The sequence below is a fragment of the Mesoplodon mirus genome (assembly GCF_964341445.2).
Source record: "Mesoplodon mirus genome assembly, chromosome: 15".
NCBI lineage: Eukaryota > Metazoa > Chordata > Mammalia > Artiodactyla > Ziphiidae > Mesoplodon > Mesoplodon mirus.
This window is the reverse complement of record NC_138991.1, coordinates 47,920,293-47,933,314: the sequence shown is the minus strand read 5'-3', so window position 1 is coordinate 47,933,314 and position 13,022 is coordinate 47,920,293. Positions and strand designations below refer to the sequence as shown.

At 47.7% G+C, this 13,022-nt stretch overlaps 1 protein-coding gene across 3 annotated transcripts; it reads left to right on the top strand.

Moving 5' to 3' along the window:
- The first annotated feature begins 51 nt into the window (after positions 1–51).
- UBFD1 (ubiquitin family domain containing 1) lies at positions 52–12,716 on the top strand. Of its 3 annotated transcripts, XM_082644891.1 has the most exons (7): positions 52–158; positions 343–672; positions 1,560–1,768; positions 4,397–4,462; positions 4,624–4,729; positions 8,537–8,619; positions 11,090–12,716. In XM_082644891.1, the coding sequence occupies exons 1-7, from the start codon at positions 134–136 to the stop codon at positions 11,198–11,200; spliced, it is 930 nt and encodes a 309-aa protein (XP_082501017.1). In that variant the 5' UTR covers positions 52–133; the 3' UTR covers positions 11,201–12,716. The 3 variants fall into 3 exon arrangements, with proteins under 3 accessions (XP_082501017.1, XP_082501015.1, XP_082501016.1); XM_082644889.1 differs by lacking the exons at positions 8,537–8,619; positions 11,090–12,716 and adding an exon at positions 5,998–8,001; XM_082644890.1 differs by lacking the exon at positions 8,537–8,619 and having other exon boundaries at positions 53–158.
- The last annotated feature ends 306 nt before the right edge of the window (positions 12,717–13,022 follow it).

The window sequence follows — 13,022 nt, the reverse complement described above, 5'->3', positions numbered from 1 at the left end:
GGTCTCCATAGAAACCTCCACCTGTTTCCGGCCAGGCTGTGCGCGATTAGGGGCTGTTACCGGGGCCAATCTCAGTCAGCTCGCCTTTTCCCGGCGGCCTCTGCGGGAGCGGTGGGTGTTGTACACAATCATCATGGCGGCGGCCGGAGCCCCGGATGGTGAGTGTGGAGGGGGTGGCGGGCGCCCGGGTCGGGCCGAGGTGAAGCGGGCGCCCCTGGGGGATGCGGCCTGGCGCGGCGGGGGGAGCAGCCTGGCTCGGGAGCGGCGGTCCGGCGGCGCCCGGGCAGAATCCGGTCCCAGGCCCAGCCCGCGGCGAGCGCCCACCCCCTAACCCCCTTGCAGGCATGGAGGAACCTGGCATGGACACGGAGGCCGAGACCGTGGCGACCGAGGGGCCCGCGCGGCCCCTCAACTGCTTGGAGGCCGAAGCCGCGGCGGGGGCGGCGGCCGAGGACTCCTGCGCCGCGCGAGGCAGTCTGCAGCCTGCCCCGGCCCAGCCCCCTGGAGACCTCGCGGCCCAGGCCTCGGTCAGCAACGGGGAGGACGCGGGCGGCGGCGCGGACAGGGAGCTGGTGGACCTGAAGATCATCTGGAACAAGACTAAGCACGACGTGAAGTTTCCCCTGGATAGCACAGGCTCCGAGCTAAAACAGAAGATTCACTCGATTACAGGTAATCCCCGTGGCTCTGACAGCCTTTCCCACTTCACCTGCCTAGTGTTGACGCTGTGCTAGGCACCGCGCTGGCCACTTTCTTTGCATCAGCGTTTTCAGTGCTCACAACAGTCCTCCCAAGTAAGTTGTAATGTGCCCATTATTCAGGTGGGGAAAATGAGACCTGAAGTCAGAGCTAGTCAGTGGCTGAGCTGGGATTCAAGCCCATTTTTGACTCTTCGGCCCAAGTTTCTAACTCGTGCTTCTAACATCTCTAATAAAATCACCTAAGGCGCTTGTGAAATTTACAGCTCCTAGGCCCTTCCCCCTGGAGATTTTGATTCAGTGGGTCTGGAATGTGGCCAGGAATTATTTTTAGCAAATGTCTCAGGTACTTCTAATAAGGGAAGTTTAGGAAACACTGTTTTTGGCTCTCATGCTGGCCCCTTCACAGATGCTCGTATTACTTAGTTTTTTCTTATTTACAGCAGTTTGCCATCTGAAATGATTTTCTTTTTACATTTTCTGCACGTACCCTGTAAGCGCCATAAAAACAGAAACGGTATTGGTTTCTATCCCTGAGGTTTGTGGACTCTCACTTAATATTTGAGTCACAAGATGGTTGAGGAACAACTTGGAATGAATAATAGCTGATATTTATTGATCAGTTATTAAATACCAGGTGCTGCACTAAATGCTCCGTATTTACTATATCTTAATATGTAAAACAAGTTCATACAGAAGGAACTATTGTCATTACTCTTATGAAGTTCTGGAGGCTCAGAGAGGTTGTGAGTTGCCTGAGTGCACAAAAGTAATTGGTGATAGAGCAGTATTCACTTTCGGGTCTGTTGTGCAAGAATGTTTTTCGTTTCTTCCTTTCACTGTCCTCTACCTTTTCCCAAGGTCTCCCGCCTGCCATGCAGAAAGTCATGTATAAGGGACTTGTCCCTGAGGATAAGACGTTGAGAGAAATAAAAGTCACCAGTGGAGCCAAGATCATGGTGGTTGGCTCCACGATAAATGACGTTTTAGCAGTAAACACACCCAAAGATGCTGCCCAGCAGGACGCAAAGGCCGAAGAGAACAAGAAGGAGCCTCTCTGCAGGCAGAAAGTGAGTCTGTCGTGTGATTGTTGGTCCTGGGAAGTGTGAGGCTTTGTCCTCTCAAGCCTAGGCTGGTTGTATCCTTTCTAGAATAAGCTCCTTTTTGGACAGGGCCCATGATGGAAATTTATGGCAGCAGTTGGGTGCGGCTGGCTGTTGAGTGGAGGTGACAACTACCTGAGATTTGCATCTTTGTCTCATCTGGCGGGTCAGTGTGTCTCAAGTCTATCTACTTTAGGATAAGGCCTTTGTAAAGGCAGGCTTTAGACCAGGTATTGAAATGAAGCAGATGTGGGTTTCTCTCCTATTTAGCGCCAGAGAAAAATGCCACTGTTGGAATTAATCCTCCATTTTATACAAGTGCTTACATTTGTTTTTTGGCTTGTGGCTTCCCTCACGTCAACAAGCCCTTTTCTGGATAGGCATGGAAATCAATAGCTTTCAGAGGTTCCTCTAAAACTGACTGTTTCAGGAAGCCAAATGAAGCTGACTAGGAAGATAACTATGCTGATTTTCTTTTTTCCCTCTTCTTGGTCTGTGAAATGGGGGCCTGAATTTTTACATGCTTTGTTGGTCATTTTGGATGGAAGAGATCCAGCCTGTTTTGTGCTCATTGTAGCCATTCAGATTCTTTTTTGTAATTGGGAAAAGTAAGAGTGTTTCACTGTGGAAGGAACTGATTGGAAGAACCATCACTTGTGATCTTATCACCCAGCAAACCCCACTTGTAGTTACGGAGTCTCCTGGCCACTCTTAATGTGTTCCAGGAAAATAGATATTCTCAACTTAACCTGTATCCTGAGGAGAGTAAACCAACCTTGACCAACATCAGTTTCAGTGACCTTAGGCACCAAGGCACATAGCCAACAGTGTGAGAAGGACACAATTTTGTGTTACAGGTCCATAATGCCTTTATATGTGCTTCCAGAACCCCAAAAGAGTCGGAAAACCCAAGTGCTTCTATAAATTTGGCAGCAAAACCTGATCAGAATTAGTGTGAATAGTCAGGTTTTGCTCTAGAAATGTTAACATATTTGGTAACAAGGTGCTATCCTAGACTGCACAAAGAATATTATGTAGCGTATTTTAAAACTGTATTACGAAAAAGAAAACTGTATTACGTTTATAAAATCCTTAAAAGTTTTAGACTTTATGAAGTACAAAACATTTGTCCTTAGGGTTTCAGATAAAGGGTTGTAAACCTATGTTAACATCTAAAATGTGTTTATTTGGATACTTTTGCCTCTAAATGTGGGATGACAATGTCTTGTAACTAAATGAGTACATTTCCATTTTCATATCTTCCTCTGCCACAATGTATGAAATTGTCAAATAGGAACATGGCAGACATGAATGAGCCTTCCCACTGGTTACACCCTTGGAGCATAACATGCCTCTTAAATACAGGTTTTGAGTTACTAATGGTAGCTTAACAGGCTTTAGAAGTGTTCTCCATAGTGAAGGGAAAATTCTTCAAAAGGTACTTGTGAGCTATGAGTCCAGTTAGGCTTCTAATCCACGCAGCTTTGTTTCATTGTTGCTGGTTATGAGGCATAACGTGACCTACTGAGAGGGACCCGTTCTCCTGGCTTTTCATCAGCTTGCTCAAGAATCTAGGGCTGATATGTAGAGTGACCTTTTGGTAGTAGTCTGGCAGTGTTAAGTTTATTCCTGCCAGAGGGTTTCCACCATGCTGGTGTGGGTTTAAGCTGGCTCTTGGCCACCTGGTCCTTAAATTCGATTAAATGTTTACCCTCTACCCACTTGTTACCCTACAGTTCTGGCTTGACCAGACAGCGACTGTACCTGTAAAGCCACAGATGGAGAGGAAACAAGACTCAGGCATTTGGGCCAGACAAAAACAGTTTTAGGGGGCCATGAGCCTAATTAGAACCCTTAATGAGCTGCTTCAGACTCCTGAGGTGGGAGTGGGGTTAGAGACTTCTCAATGTCAGGCTATAGAGTATAATCAGCATTTCTCTTTGGAAATGTGGCTCCTGAGCTTTCTGTTTAGCTGGGGTTGAGGGTGGGGTTATGGGGAAGATTTCTGCAATGGACTGAGTCTTCATTTGTTAAAGGAGTGCCCCTTCTAGGCAGCTAAGCTGATTATCAGCATCCTTATAGGTTTCTTTGGGAGTTTAAGTTGACAGAAATGGCTGTCCTGTTTTGTACATGCCAGGAGAGCAAGCACCCTTTGTGGCTGTCTTATGTTGATGTTTAATTCTTTCAGTGGTGATTTCGGGGGAGGGGGAGAAGAAAGTAGTTTATTTGAATTAGCAATCTGGAAATCCTGATTGCTCTAGAGCTTTGATGTCTAATGTGGTAGCCACATGTGGCTGATTAAAATTCGGTAATATTAAGAATTCAGTTCCTTACTCAGGCTAGCCACATTTCAAGTGCTTAGTAGCCACAAGTGACTCATGGCTACTGTTTTGGACAGCATAGATATAGAATATTTCCATCACGGAAATTTCTGCTGGACAGCACTGCTCTGTAGTGTCAAAGGACCCATATCTGTAGTCACAAGAAGCTTTTGAACCAAAACATTAAGGCTTTCTTCATTCTCTGTTTCAAAGAGGTAATAATAGACTAAAATGCAGTCAGCTGTTTCATTTAATTATCTCTTCTGACTTATAGCAACACAGGAAAGTGTTGGATAAAGGAAAACCTGAAGATGTGATGCCATCTGTTAAGGGTGCCCAGGTAAGCCAAACTCCTTTGTGAGCATTCTAAAAGGGAACCAGGCTCACCTTCTGACTTCCTGAGGTTCCTGCAATCAGGTCCTCAACTCTTGTCCCGTCTTCTTTTCCTGTCTCGCCTTGTTTCTGGTTCCTCTCTCTCTTACCATGCTCTTGTGTCTCCAGGAGCGCCTGCCAGCTGTACCCTTATCTGGCATGTACAATAAGTCCGGGGGAAAAGTGAGACTTACCTTTAAGCTAGAACAAGACCAGCTGTGGATCGGCACTAAAGGTACGGACTGCTCTCACCTCTTCCTGGCTCACTGCCTCTCGTACCCTGCAGGGCGTGGCCTTGGGTGCAATTCCGCTCCTCATTCTGAAATCCTTCTCCACTGTGCTTTGTGTGCTCCTGGCTTTCAGTTTTGCTTTTTGATGCTCGCCTTCTATTTGGACCCTCTTCCCTCATTCTTTTTAGTCTGATCTCAGGGCCAATCCATCAAACAGTGACTCTTCAGTTGCAGCCAAAACCAGAGGTTCCAAACATGTGGCCTGAGGGCCAGGTCTAGTCCACAGACAAGGGTTTTATGAGTTTACACACAATCTGTGAAAATCAGGAGGTTTCACTGGATCTGATTTTTTTTTGTGTGCTTCTCTTGAAAAGAAGCAAAAGATCTAGCCATTCTGGACCTGCATTTTCACATGGCAACGATCAGCCGGAGTCGAGCAGTGGTTTCAGGTGGTCCATGCTGTAGTCCTCACTGTTTCATTTATCTTTTATCGTAGCCAGCTTTATTAATTTATGTCACCTGCCTGGCTCCTGTAGGTCAGAGTTTGCCCCTGTATTAGGGACCTGCCTGTCCTTCCCTGCCTGGTTGCCCTCTGCTTCCCCCCACCTACCCTGCCTGTGCCTGTGAATCAGGCTTGCTTTTTGCTGGGAAGTGTCTCTGACTGTACTCCCTCTCCCTTCCCCCAGATGGTTCAAAGTCTTGTCAGTTACATTCCAGAATTACTTGTGTCCCTTTCTTTGCCGCTCTATTGCGCCAGTTAGCTCCTAGCATCTCAAAACTTGGTCTGTTAAAGCAAATTAACCTATATCCCTGCTCCATCCGGGATCTCTTTTGTCCTGCCCATGTTCTGTACTGGTTTTTCCTCACTGGTTCCTGTGCTCAAAAACCTTGCTCTCTTTAAGGCCAAGTTCAAATGCCTAAACATAGTGTCCCGTATTCTCAACGATGGGGCCCAGTTTAAGTTTCTGACCTCACTTCCTGCCCCACTTGCATTGTTGTGCCCTACGTACTTCAATTGCATCATTCCCTGAGCTTCCCACCGTGCTTTGCACAGCTCACGTCTTTGCTTATGCTGTGCCCTTACCCAGAATGCCTATTTCCCATTCCTGTTAACAAAGTCTTCCGAGGTCCTACCTAAATGTGCTCTCCTAATGAAGCCTTCCCTGATACCTCCCCCACCCTCCAAATGAATTGCTGCCCCTTCTGTTCATAGAGAGCCCCGTTACATCCTCAGAGCACTCATTACTCTCTGACATGTCTGTCCCCCTATTAGATTCCTGGAGGGAACCGAACATGCCTAATTCACCTGTTTCTGGCCAGCACTGTAGGTATTCAGTGTTCGAGGTAAATGGTAAAGAGAAGTATAGGGGATCTCATCATCTAAGGTTACTTGGTTTCAGGGACAGGCTATTTAGTATGATTCTGCTTAAAATGGGACCAAAGTTTTATGGAAAATAATTGGAGTAGGGGTGATGGGGAGTGAGATTTTAATCATGTGAAATATGAAAATGTTTCTTGTTTTCAATCCTATCCTGATTCTTAAAATGAACAAAGACTGAAATGGCCAAAATGCTTGAGTTTTCTAACAAGTTTATGATTCCTTGCTATAGTCTTCATTTCACTTTCGACTCTAACTGCATGGGCAAAGCAAGTTGTGCATAATATTTAAGGGCTTTCCCAGCATTTCCAGGGGCCTTTGAACCCTTTAGCAGGCCATTCTCTTCTGCAGAGCCTGTCACATCATCAGTTTTTTCTTAATTGTGAGCTACCCTGTCTCTGTCAGGTCGTCACTTATTCATGACCTTGCAGGTGATTTTGCTTAGTTCTCCACCATTGCATTGACTTGCTGAGAGCCTGCCTCTTCCTAGGCTTGCACTTTCACTCGGCAGCGTAATGGGAGGCAGGGGCTAAGGATGCTGGCCCAGAGGGTGGGTGCATACAGGGGAGCTGGACGAGGACTAAGTGTGTAAGTGTTCGTTGGTTCCTCGGGGAATGTTTCCAGGTTATGATGTTGTATAGGAAACAACATCGTAACTGCAGGAGCTAAAGAGAATCTCCCACACGTGAGTTAGAGGTTTTATTTCAGCTTGTAGGAGCAGCTGCCTTTCTGCTTTGGCACAAAGGCAGAGCTCTAGAAGAATCTTGATGTATCAGGGCTTCAGAGCTGTTGAGAGCCACATTACTCACTAGCCTTGTTAAAGAGCCTGGCCGTGAACATTCATGTCTTCAAGGGTTGACCAAGGCCGGGCTTTCCATTCCCACCCAGACAGCTGTGTCAGTGTACCTCAGGCTTTCTTCTCACTTGGGAGCCCAGGAGTCCTGTCACCTGGGTGTCCTCAGCACTGTCCGAGGAGGACAGCTTGTTCTGGGAGTTGGCTGCCAGCCACTGGCTTCATCTTTCTGCTGACGTGACCATCCCAGCTGCTAGTTGGCCTCTTTTTCGATGGGATGCTTTACCGAGTGGCACTCAAGGGCTCCTGCGGTAGCGTGTGTAGAAGGCAGTACTGACAGCCTCAGGCCCAGTAGAGGGAGAAGAATGAGCTCCAGGCAGGAACTGGGACCTCTGACCATGTGGAGCCGCCTCGGGGGAGCATGTGCCCTGCTTGTAGGGAACTCGAGTCTCTAATCTAGCTGATTGCTGTCACTCAGGAATGTGGGCCCAGGATTGTTGAATCTTCTGTGTTTTCAAGAGAAGCCAGAAGTCCATATTTTTGCGTGAAATCTCTGGACAATTCAAAATGGCTGGTGTTTTTAAAAGTTTCCATCTTAAAGATAAGTGCTGGTCAGGTCCTACCTGTGGGTCACTGTTTTAGAGCCACTGAAAGTCAAAATCTGAATGAACCTCTTCAGGTCCCATCTCCTCATCCCCATTTTTCAGAGACCAAGGCCCACAGGATGGAAATAACATGTCTCGAGTCACCAACTAGACAACAAGTCAGGGCTCTAAGTTCCTGGTTTGTTTTGTCAACTTCTCCGTTTTCCAGATTTTGCTTTCTGCAAAGCCTGTAATGAGTTTTCCAGCTTGGTTTCTCCATGTGCTGAGAACTCCTCCCTGAGATGTCTGCTGCTTCTGGGCGGTGGCTTTGTCGTGCAGGTGCCCCCGCCTCTCCTGCCACCAGCCCTGTCCTGCTGCCCTCGGCTCCTCACCTCCAGTCTCATCTCACTCCAGGCATCCCTCGCTGCCTCCTCTTTCTTACCTGCCATCCTTAAACTTGCTGCAAAATGTCTTCTGACCCCGTGTGATAAGTGGCATTTAGAGTGTTAATCATAAGAGGTTATGAATGCACTCAGAGAACTTCTTCAAGTGTGTGTATTTGGAGGGGTGGGGGACCAAGGGAGGGAACGGGGCGGGGGAGGGTGAGTGAGCAGGATCAAGGGATAGAAACTGGTCTTAAAGCCCCAAGCATCCCCCTTCCTGTACAAGTCACAGGGGCATGCAGTTGCCTCTTTTGGGTCCCCTTGACTATCCCAGGTGCCGAAGACCTCAGCCAGGGCTGGGCTTGGCAGTAAGCGTGCAGAGGAATTTCTTGGGTGTTTATTAATCATCACACGTTATGGAGTAACACCAGGCAAGCTATACCTCTGCTCTCAGAAACCTTTAATATACCTCTGTCAAGTCCAGTTCCCCATTTGCTCCTGAGAAGTCCCCAGCTCCCAAGCAGGGCTGGAGGTGCACTGACCAGAAGATCTCTCCTGTTGTCCCTAGAGGGTGGGGAAAGATTCCCCCGGCCACCAGCCCTGAGGAGGGACTACTGAGTCACGGGAGTAGAGTGGGGGGCCTTTAATAATCACTGTAATCCCTCTTAACTTAGAGCGGACTGAGAAATTGCCCATGGGTTCCATTAAAAATGTGGTCAGTGAACCTATCGAAGGACACGAAGACTACCACATGATGGTAAGTAGCCGGCGTGGCCCGGCCCTCACTAGACTCCTGCTTCTGCTCCTCCAACAGGGAATGGATTTTTCACTGAGGAGAACACTCAGTGTTGAGAAGACGCGCAGGTTTAAGACCCTCGTGTTGTCTTCCCATTCTTAGAACTTAATCCGTGACCTATTCCTCGCTCTGTTTATTTTGCAAACCGCACCCCGCCCCCAGCAGTTTAAAGGGGATACACTTTATCTCTGTTGCATCTCTCATACCTGTAATGTTTTGCTTTTAGACCAGGAAAATAAATATAAAGAGGAGGTTAATGGCTTGTGGGTCTTCATTTTAAGTTTTGTCTTGCGTATGAAACAAAACCTCCCACTCGCCTTGGCGTCTGTGAGGGCACCAGGCTGCCCCTTTCTGCAGTGATGTTGCTTATCCCAGGGGGCAGCCCTCGAGTGGCCGAGGACCCTGTGGGGAGGGTGGAGTCTGTGACCTGGTCAAGCATGGAGTTGTGCTGTAAAGAGAACGGCTGCTCTTTCCCAGACAGCATGTCTGGAGGCCTTTCCCAGGTCTGCAGAACAGAGCAGGAGTTCCGTGGCGAGACTCCCTGAGCAGCTTAGGCAGACACCTTCTGTCTTCCCAGCACTGTTGAAGGGACTGCTTTAAAAATGAAGTTCAGCCACCTTGCTCCGAAGTTGCTGTGCCAGGGACCAGAGCTGAGCGGTGATAGGGTGCGGGTGGGGCTGCCTCCCTTGCTCGCTGAGGAGGCGACAGTGATGTAGCCACGGCGGCGGCGGCCAGCCCAGGGAGGAGCAGGAGTTAGCGGTCTGAGCTGCGGGTTGGCCTCCAGGGTTCACGGCGCAGGGAGGTGTTGGGAGGTCCGGGAAAAGGGAATCTCGAGGCATGGCAGTTTCTTCTGGGCAGATGACAGGTCCCCTGGCTCTAGGAGGTCGGCCAGTCGTGTCCCCTCTGCTGCCCTGTCGGGGTCTGTCAGCTCAGGGGCTGCGTCAGGCCATGGCTGCCATGCAGCCTTGGGTGCACAGCTCATGGGTGTCCTCCGGGCAGTGGCGATGACGGCACGGGCTCCTTTCAGGCCTTCGGGCGGCCCTTCCGCCACTAGTCTCTGTAGTCTTTAAAGGACTGCAGGTGATTTGTTTTGCCTGCTTAGTGATTTTTTCTGTTTTAAAAGTTGGATTTTAATATTTTCAACTGGGCCCCTTCACTCCCTTTCGAAACATCTGTCTCACCAGTTTGACCCGGGAGGGTTTGCAGTCCCAGTTTTCAGACAGCCTGGGAAGAAGGATTTCAAACAAGTAGAGTGGACCATTTTGGACATCTTTTAAGGAGGTAGTGTGGACGGCTAATGCCTTTGTATTTAGTTTAAATGCTGATTTCTCTCTGGAGTCATTGCTGGCAGAGGTGGGTTCTAATCGCCCCCTTTCTTTTCTAAACGCCATTAAGTAGCACATTGGCCTTTGTCTTAATGAAACTGTTTATTTCCCTCTTTGCAGATGCCATTTCACTAGCTAGATTCACAGGTCACCTTAGAAAAGGGGGGAATGTCACCTTAGAGAAATGTTAAAAAGCACAGAAAAGGACCGAGAGTACTATAACAAACCCATATATCCATCACCAAGAAATGACTATTGTAAATATTTTGTAACTTGTTTTCAATCTTGCTTTAAATAAAAGAAAATATATCAACAGTGAATATGTCCCCATTGTCTTTCCCTCCCCGTATTGCCATTATCATGATTTATCATGTGGATCCTTCCCATCTCTCTGTGCGTTTATTTTCACGTATATCCATGACCAAGATACAGTATTGTTTTGTGTTTTTTCAGTTTTCATAAATGGTATCATGGTATGTATCGTTCTGCAACTTGCTTTTTTTGGTTCGACATTACGATCTGTCTGTATTAACTCTAGATCCAGTTCATACCTTTTAAAAGTAAATCCAGTATTCATACGAGTAGGTCACTTTTAATTTTGCGTTCCCTTACTGATGGATATGTAGGTTGTTTCCAGGTTTTTATCATTTCCGACAGTGCTGCTTTGAACACTCATGTCTGTTTCCTCCTGCATGTGTGACAGTTTTCCTAGGGCAGTGGTTCTCAAACTGGTCTCTGGATCAGCAGTATTATATCACCTGGGAACTTGTTAGAAATGCAGATCCTCAGGCCCCGCCCCACCTCTCCAGAACCAGGAACTTCAGGGGCTGGAGCCCACCAGTCTGTTCTAACAAGCCCCCAGCTGGCTCTGCTGCATGCGCGAGTTTGGGAACCACCGCTTTAGGATCGGCTATGCTTAACTCTCCCACCTTTTCATGTTTTATTTCTCCATTTATCTTTGACAGGAGAATGCTCCCCCTGTGCACAGTTTTTTTTTCCCTCCCTTTTTAATTAATTCACTTCTCAGCCCTCCCCATGTTTGTTATGCTGCCTGCTCAGTCTCCCGACCTCTGAAGTACCGCTTGGTTTTCCTTTTTCCCTTCCAGGCGTTTCAGTTGGGCCCCACGGAAGCCTCTTACTACTGGGTGTACTGGGTTCCAACTCAATATGTGGATGCAATCAAAGACACTGTGCTGGGGAAATGGCAGTATTTTTGAAAGCACTTTCACCTCTGGCCCAGGAGACTGACCCAAAGTGAAGGACATTGCTGGGAGAGGCCTGCAGCATCCCTGGATTTCAGAGTTCTGGAACTTTGTTCAAAAAAAATCTATATCCAATCTAAGGTGATGTGGTGACTGAAGCCAGAGGTGATGTACTTTCACCATTAGCTTAATTTTAACTTAAAATCACCGGTTCCCTTTCTTGCAGTCAGCTTCATACCATTTTTAAAAGTCAATGTGGTGGAAATCAATAAATCGGAATTCTGAACATGTTGTGTGGAATACTCTTAAGTGTGTTTGAGAGTAGATCTGCCATTTTGTTTAGAAAGCAATGATCGAAAGCTTTCTGGTTTCTTTCTTTTTTTTTTTTAAGTGATTTCACCTGAAATATTTTCATGACTGGTTGCAAACATTTGGACTGCGTTGTGATGAGTTGGGGTGGGTTTTTCCCTCTCTTATATGAAATTGTATGCAGAATGTGGGGTTAGTAAGCCATATTTCTGTCCATTGATTCAGAATGAATTCTTTCCCTTTTTATTTTCCCACTTCCTAGATTGGAATTTATGTTTTAAAAACCCAAAGATGTCAGTTCCTCCTTTTGTACCTCATCACCACTTCCTTCCCTGGCTTCCCTCCTGCCACGCTGCTGCTCGTGAGCACTAGGCGGGAGAGGAAGAGCTGCGGGTCTGGTCGGGGTCGCTCACACTGGCCGTGGTGATTGTTGAGCAGCAGAGTGTGTCGCAGTGACTCCTGTCTGAACGTCTTGCCCTTTGGGCCCCGATCTCTGGGGAGATCCGCTGCTGCTTTGACGGTTGTCTGCAGCCCTCACTGATTCGGCTTTGAGGCCCAGCCTGGCACAGGTGTGCCTGGGTATGCCGACAAAGACCTCTTTGAGAGGAGCCAGGTGGAAGCCAGTTATACAGCCCTACAGCCACAGACCCAGATCCTTCTTTCCTTAGAAGTTTCGAGAAATTCTTCAGCAGTCCAATGATTCTTTCAATTACGCATCTCCATTGGGTCCTTCCACTCATGCGTTATGTTCAAGTGTCCTTCATCCCAGGTTCAGAGATGCTGCCTTTCTCAAGAAGAAGACGTCTGACCTAGTGGGTTGGCCGATGTATTTAAACATCGAAAATGGGATAGATGGCTTTCGTGATTAGCTCTCCCTCTTCTGGCTTTAGCCCTTATGTTCTTCGTCCACGTGAAGTTCTGTTGTCTCCCGATGGCTTGGTTGACTCTGGAACGAGGGACGGTCTCTTGGTGAATGGTACCCTTGGTGCTGTTCGCTGTTGCTCTGCTGCTGTCTTTGCAATTCTCGTCTCACTGGTGCAGGCCCTCATAGTAAGGTTTGGCGAGAGACGTTCCAAACTTCACATTCTGGATTCTAGACTGTTACCCCTCATTCTGTGAAATGTATTAGCATGTGTTCGCCTAAGATGACTATTCCTTGTGAGCCAGTTCATGGTGATATTCTGCGCCCTTCCCTTCTAAGCTGTAGTTCAGGAATCCAGCCCATCCAGACAGACTCTTGCTTTTCGTGGTGTAGTCAATGCCAAGTTATGCATCTGGGCAGGAAAACCTACTGTCGCTTTTTTGGGGGGCATAAGTATGTATGGGAAGTGTGTAGTGTTCAGGAAACTGCCTGGTTTTCATCCTTGAGAAAGGAGCAGTGACTGTAGCTTTTCTGTCCTTGTTGGCCCGCAGCTCCTGGAGAAAAGAGTGCTTCTTTGCTAATTGTTGAAGCCTCCCTCTGCAGTTGACAGGCCTACAGAGGAAACGGTCACGTAGCAAGAAAAGCGTCACCTCAGTTTGAATACTG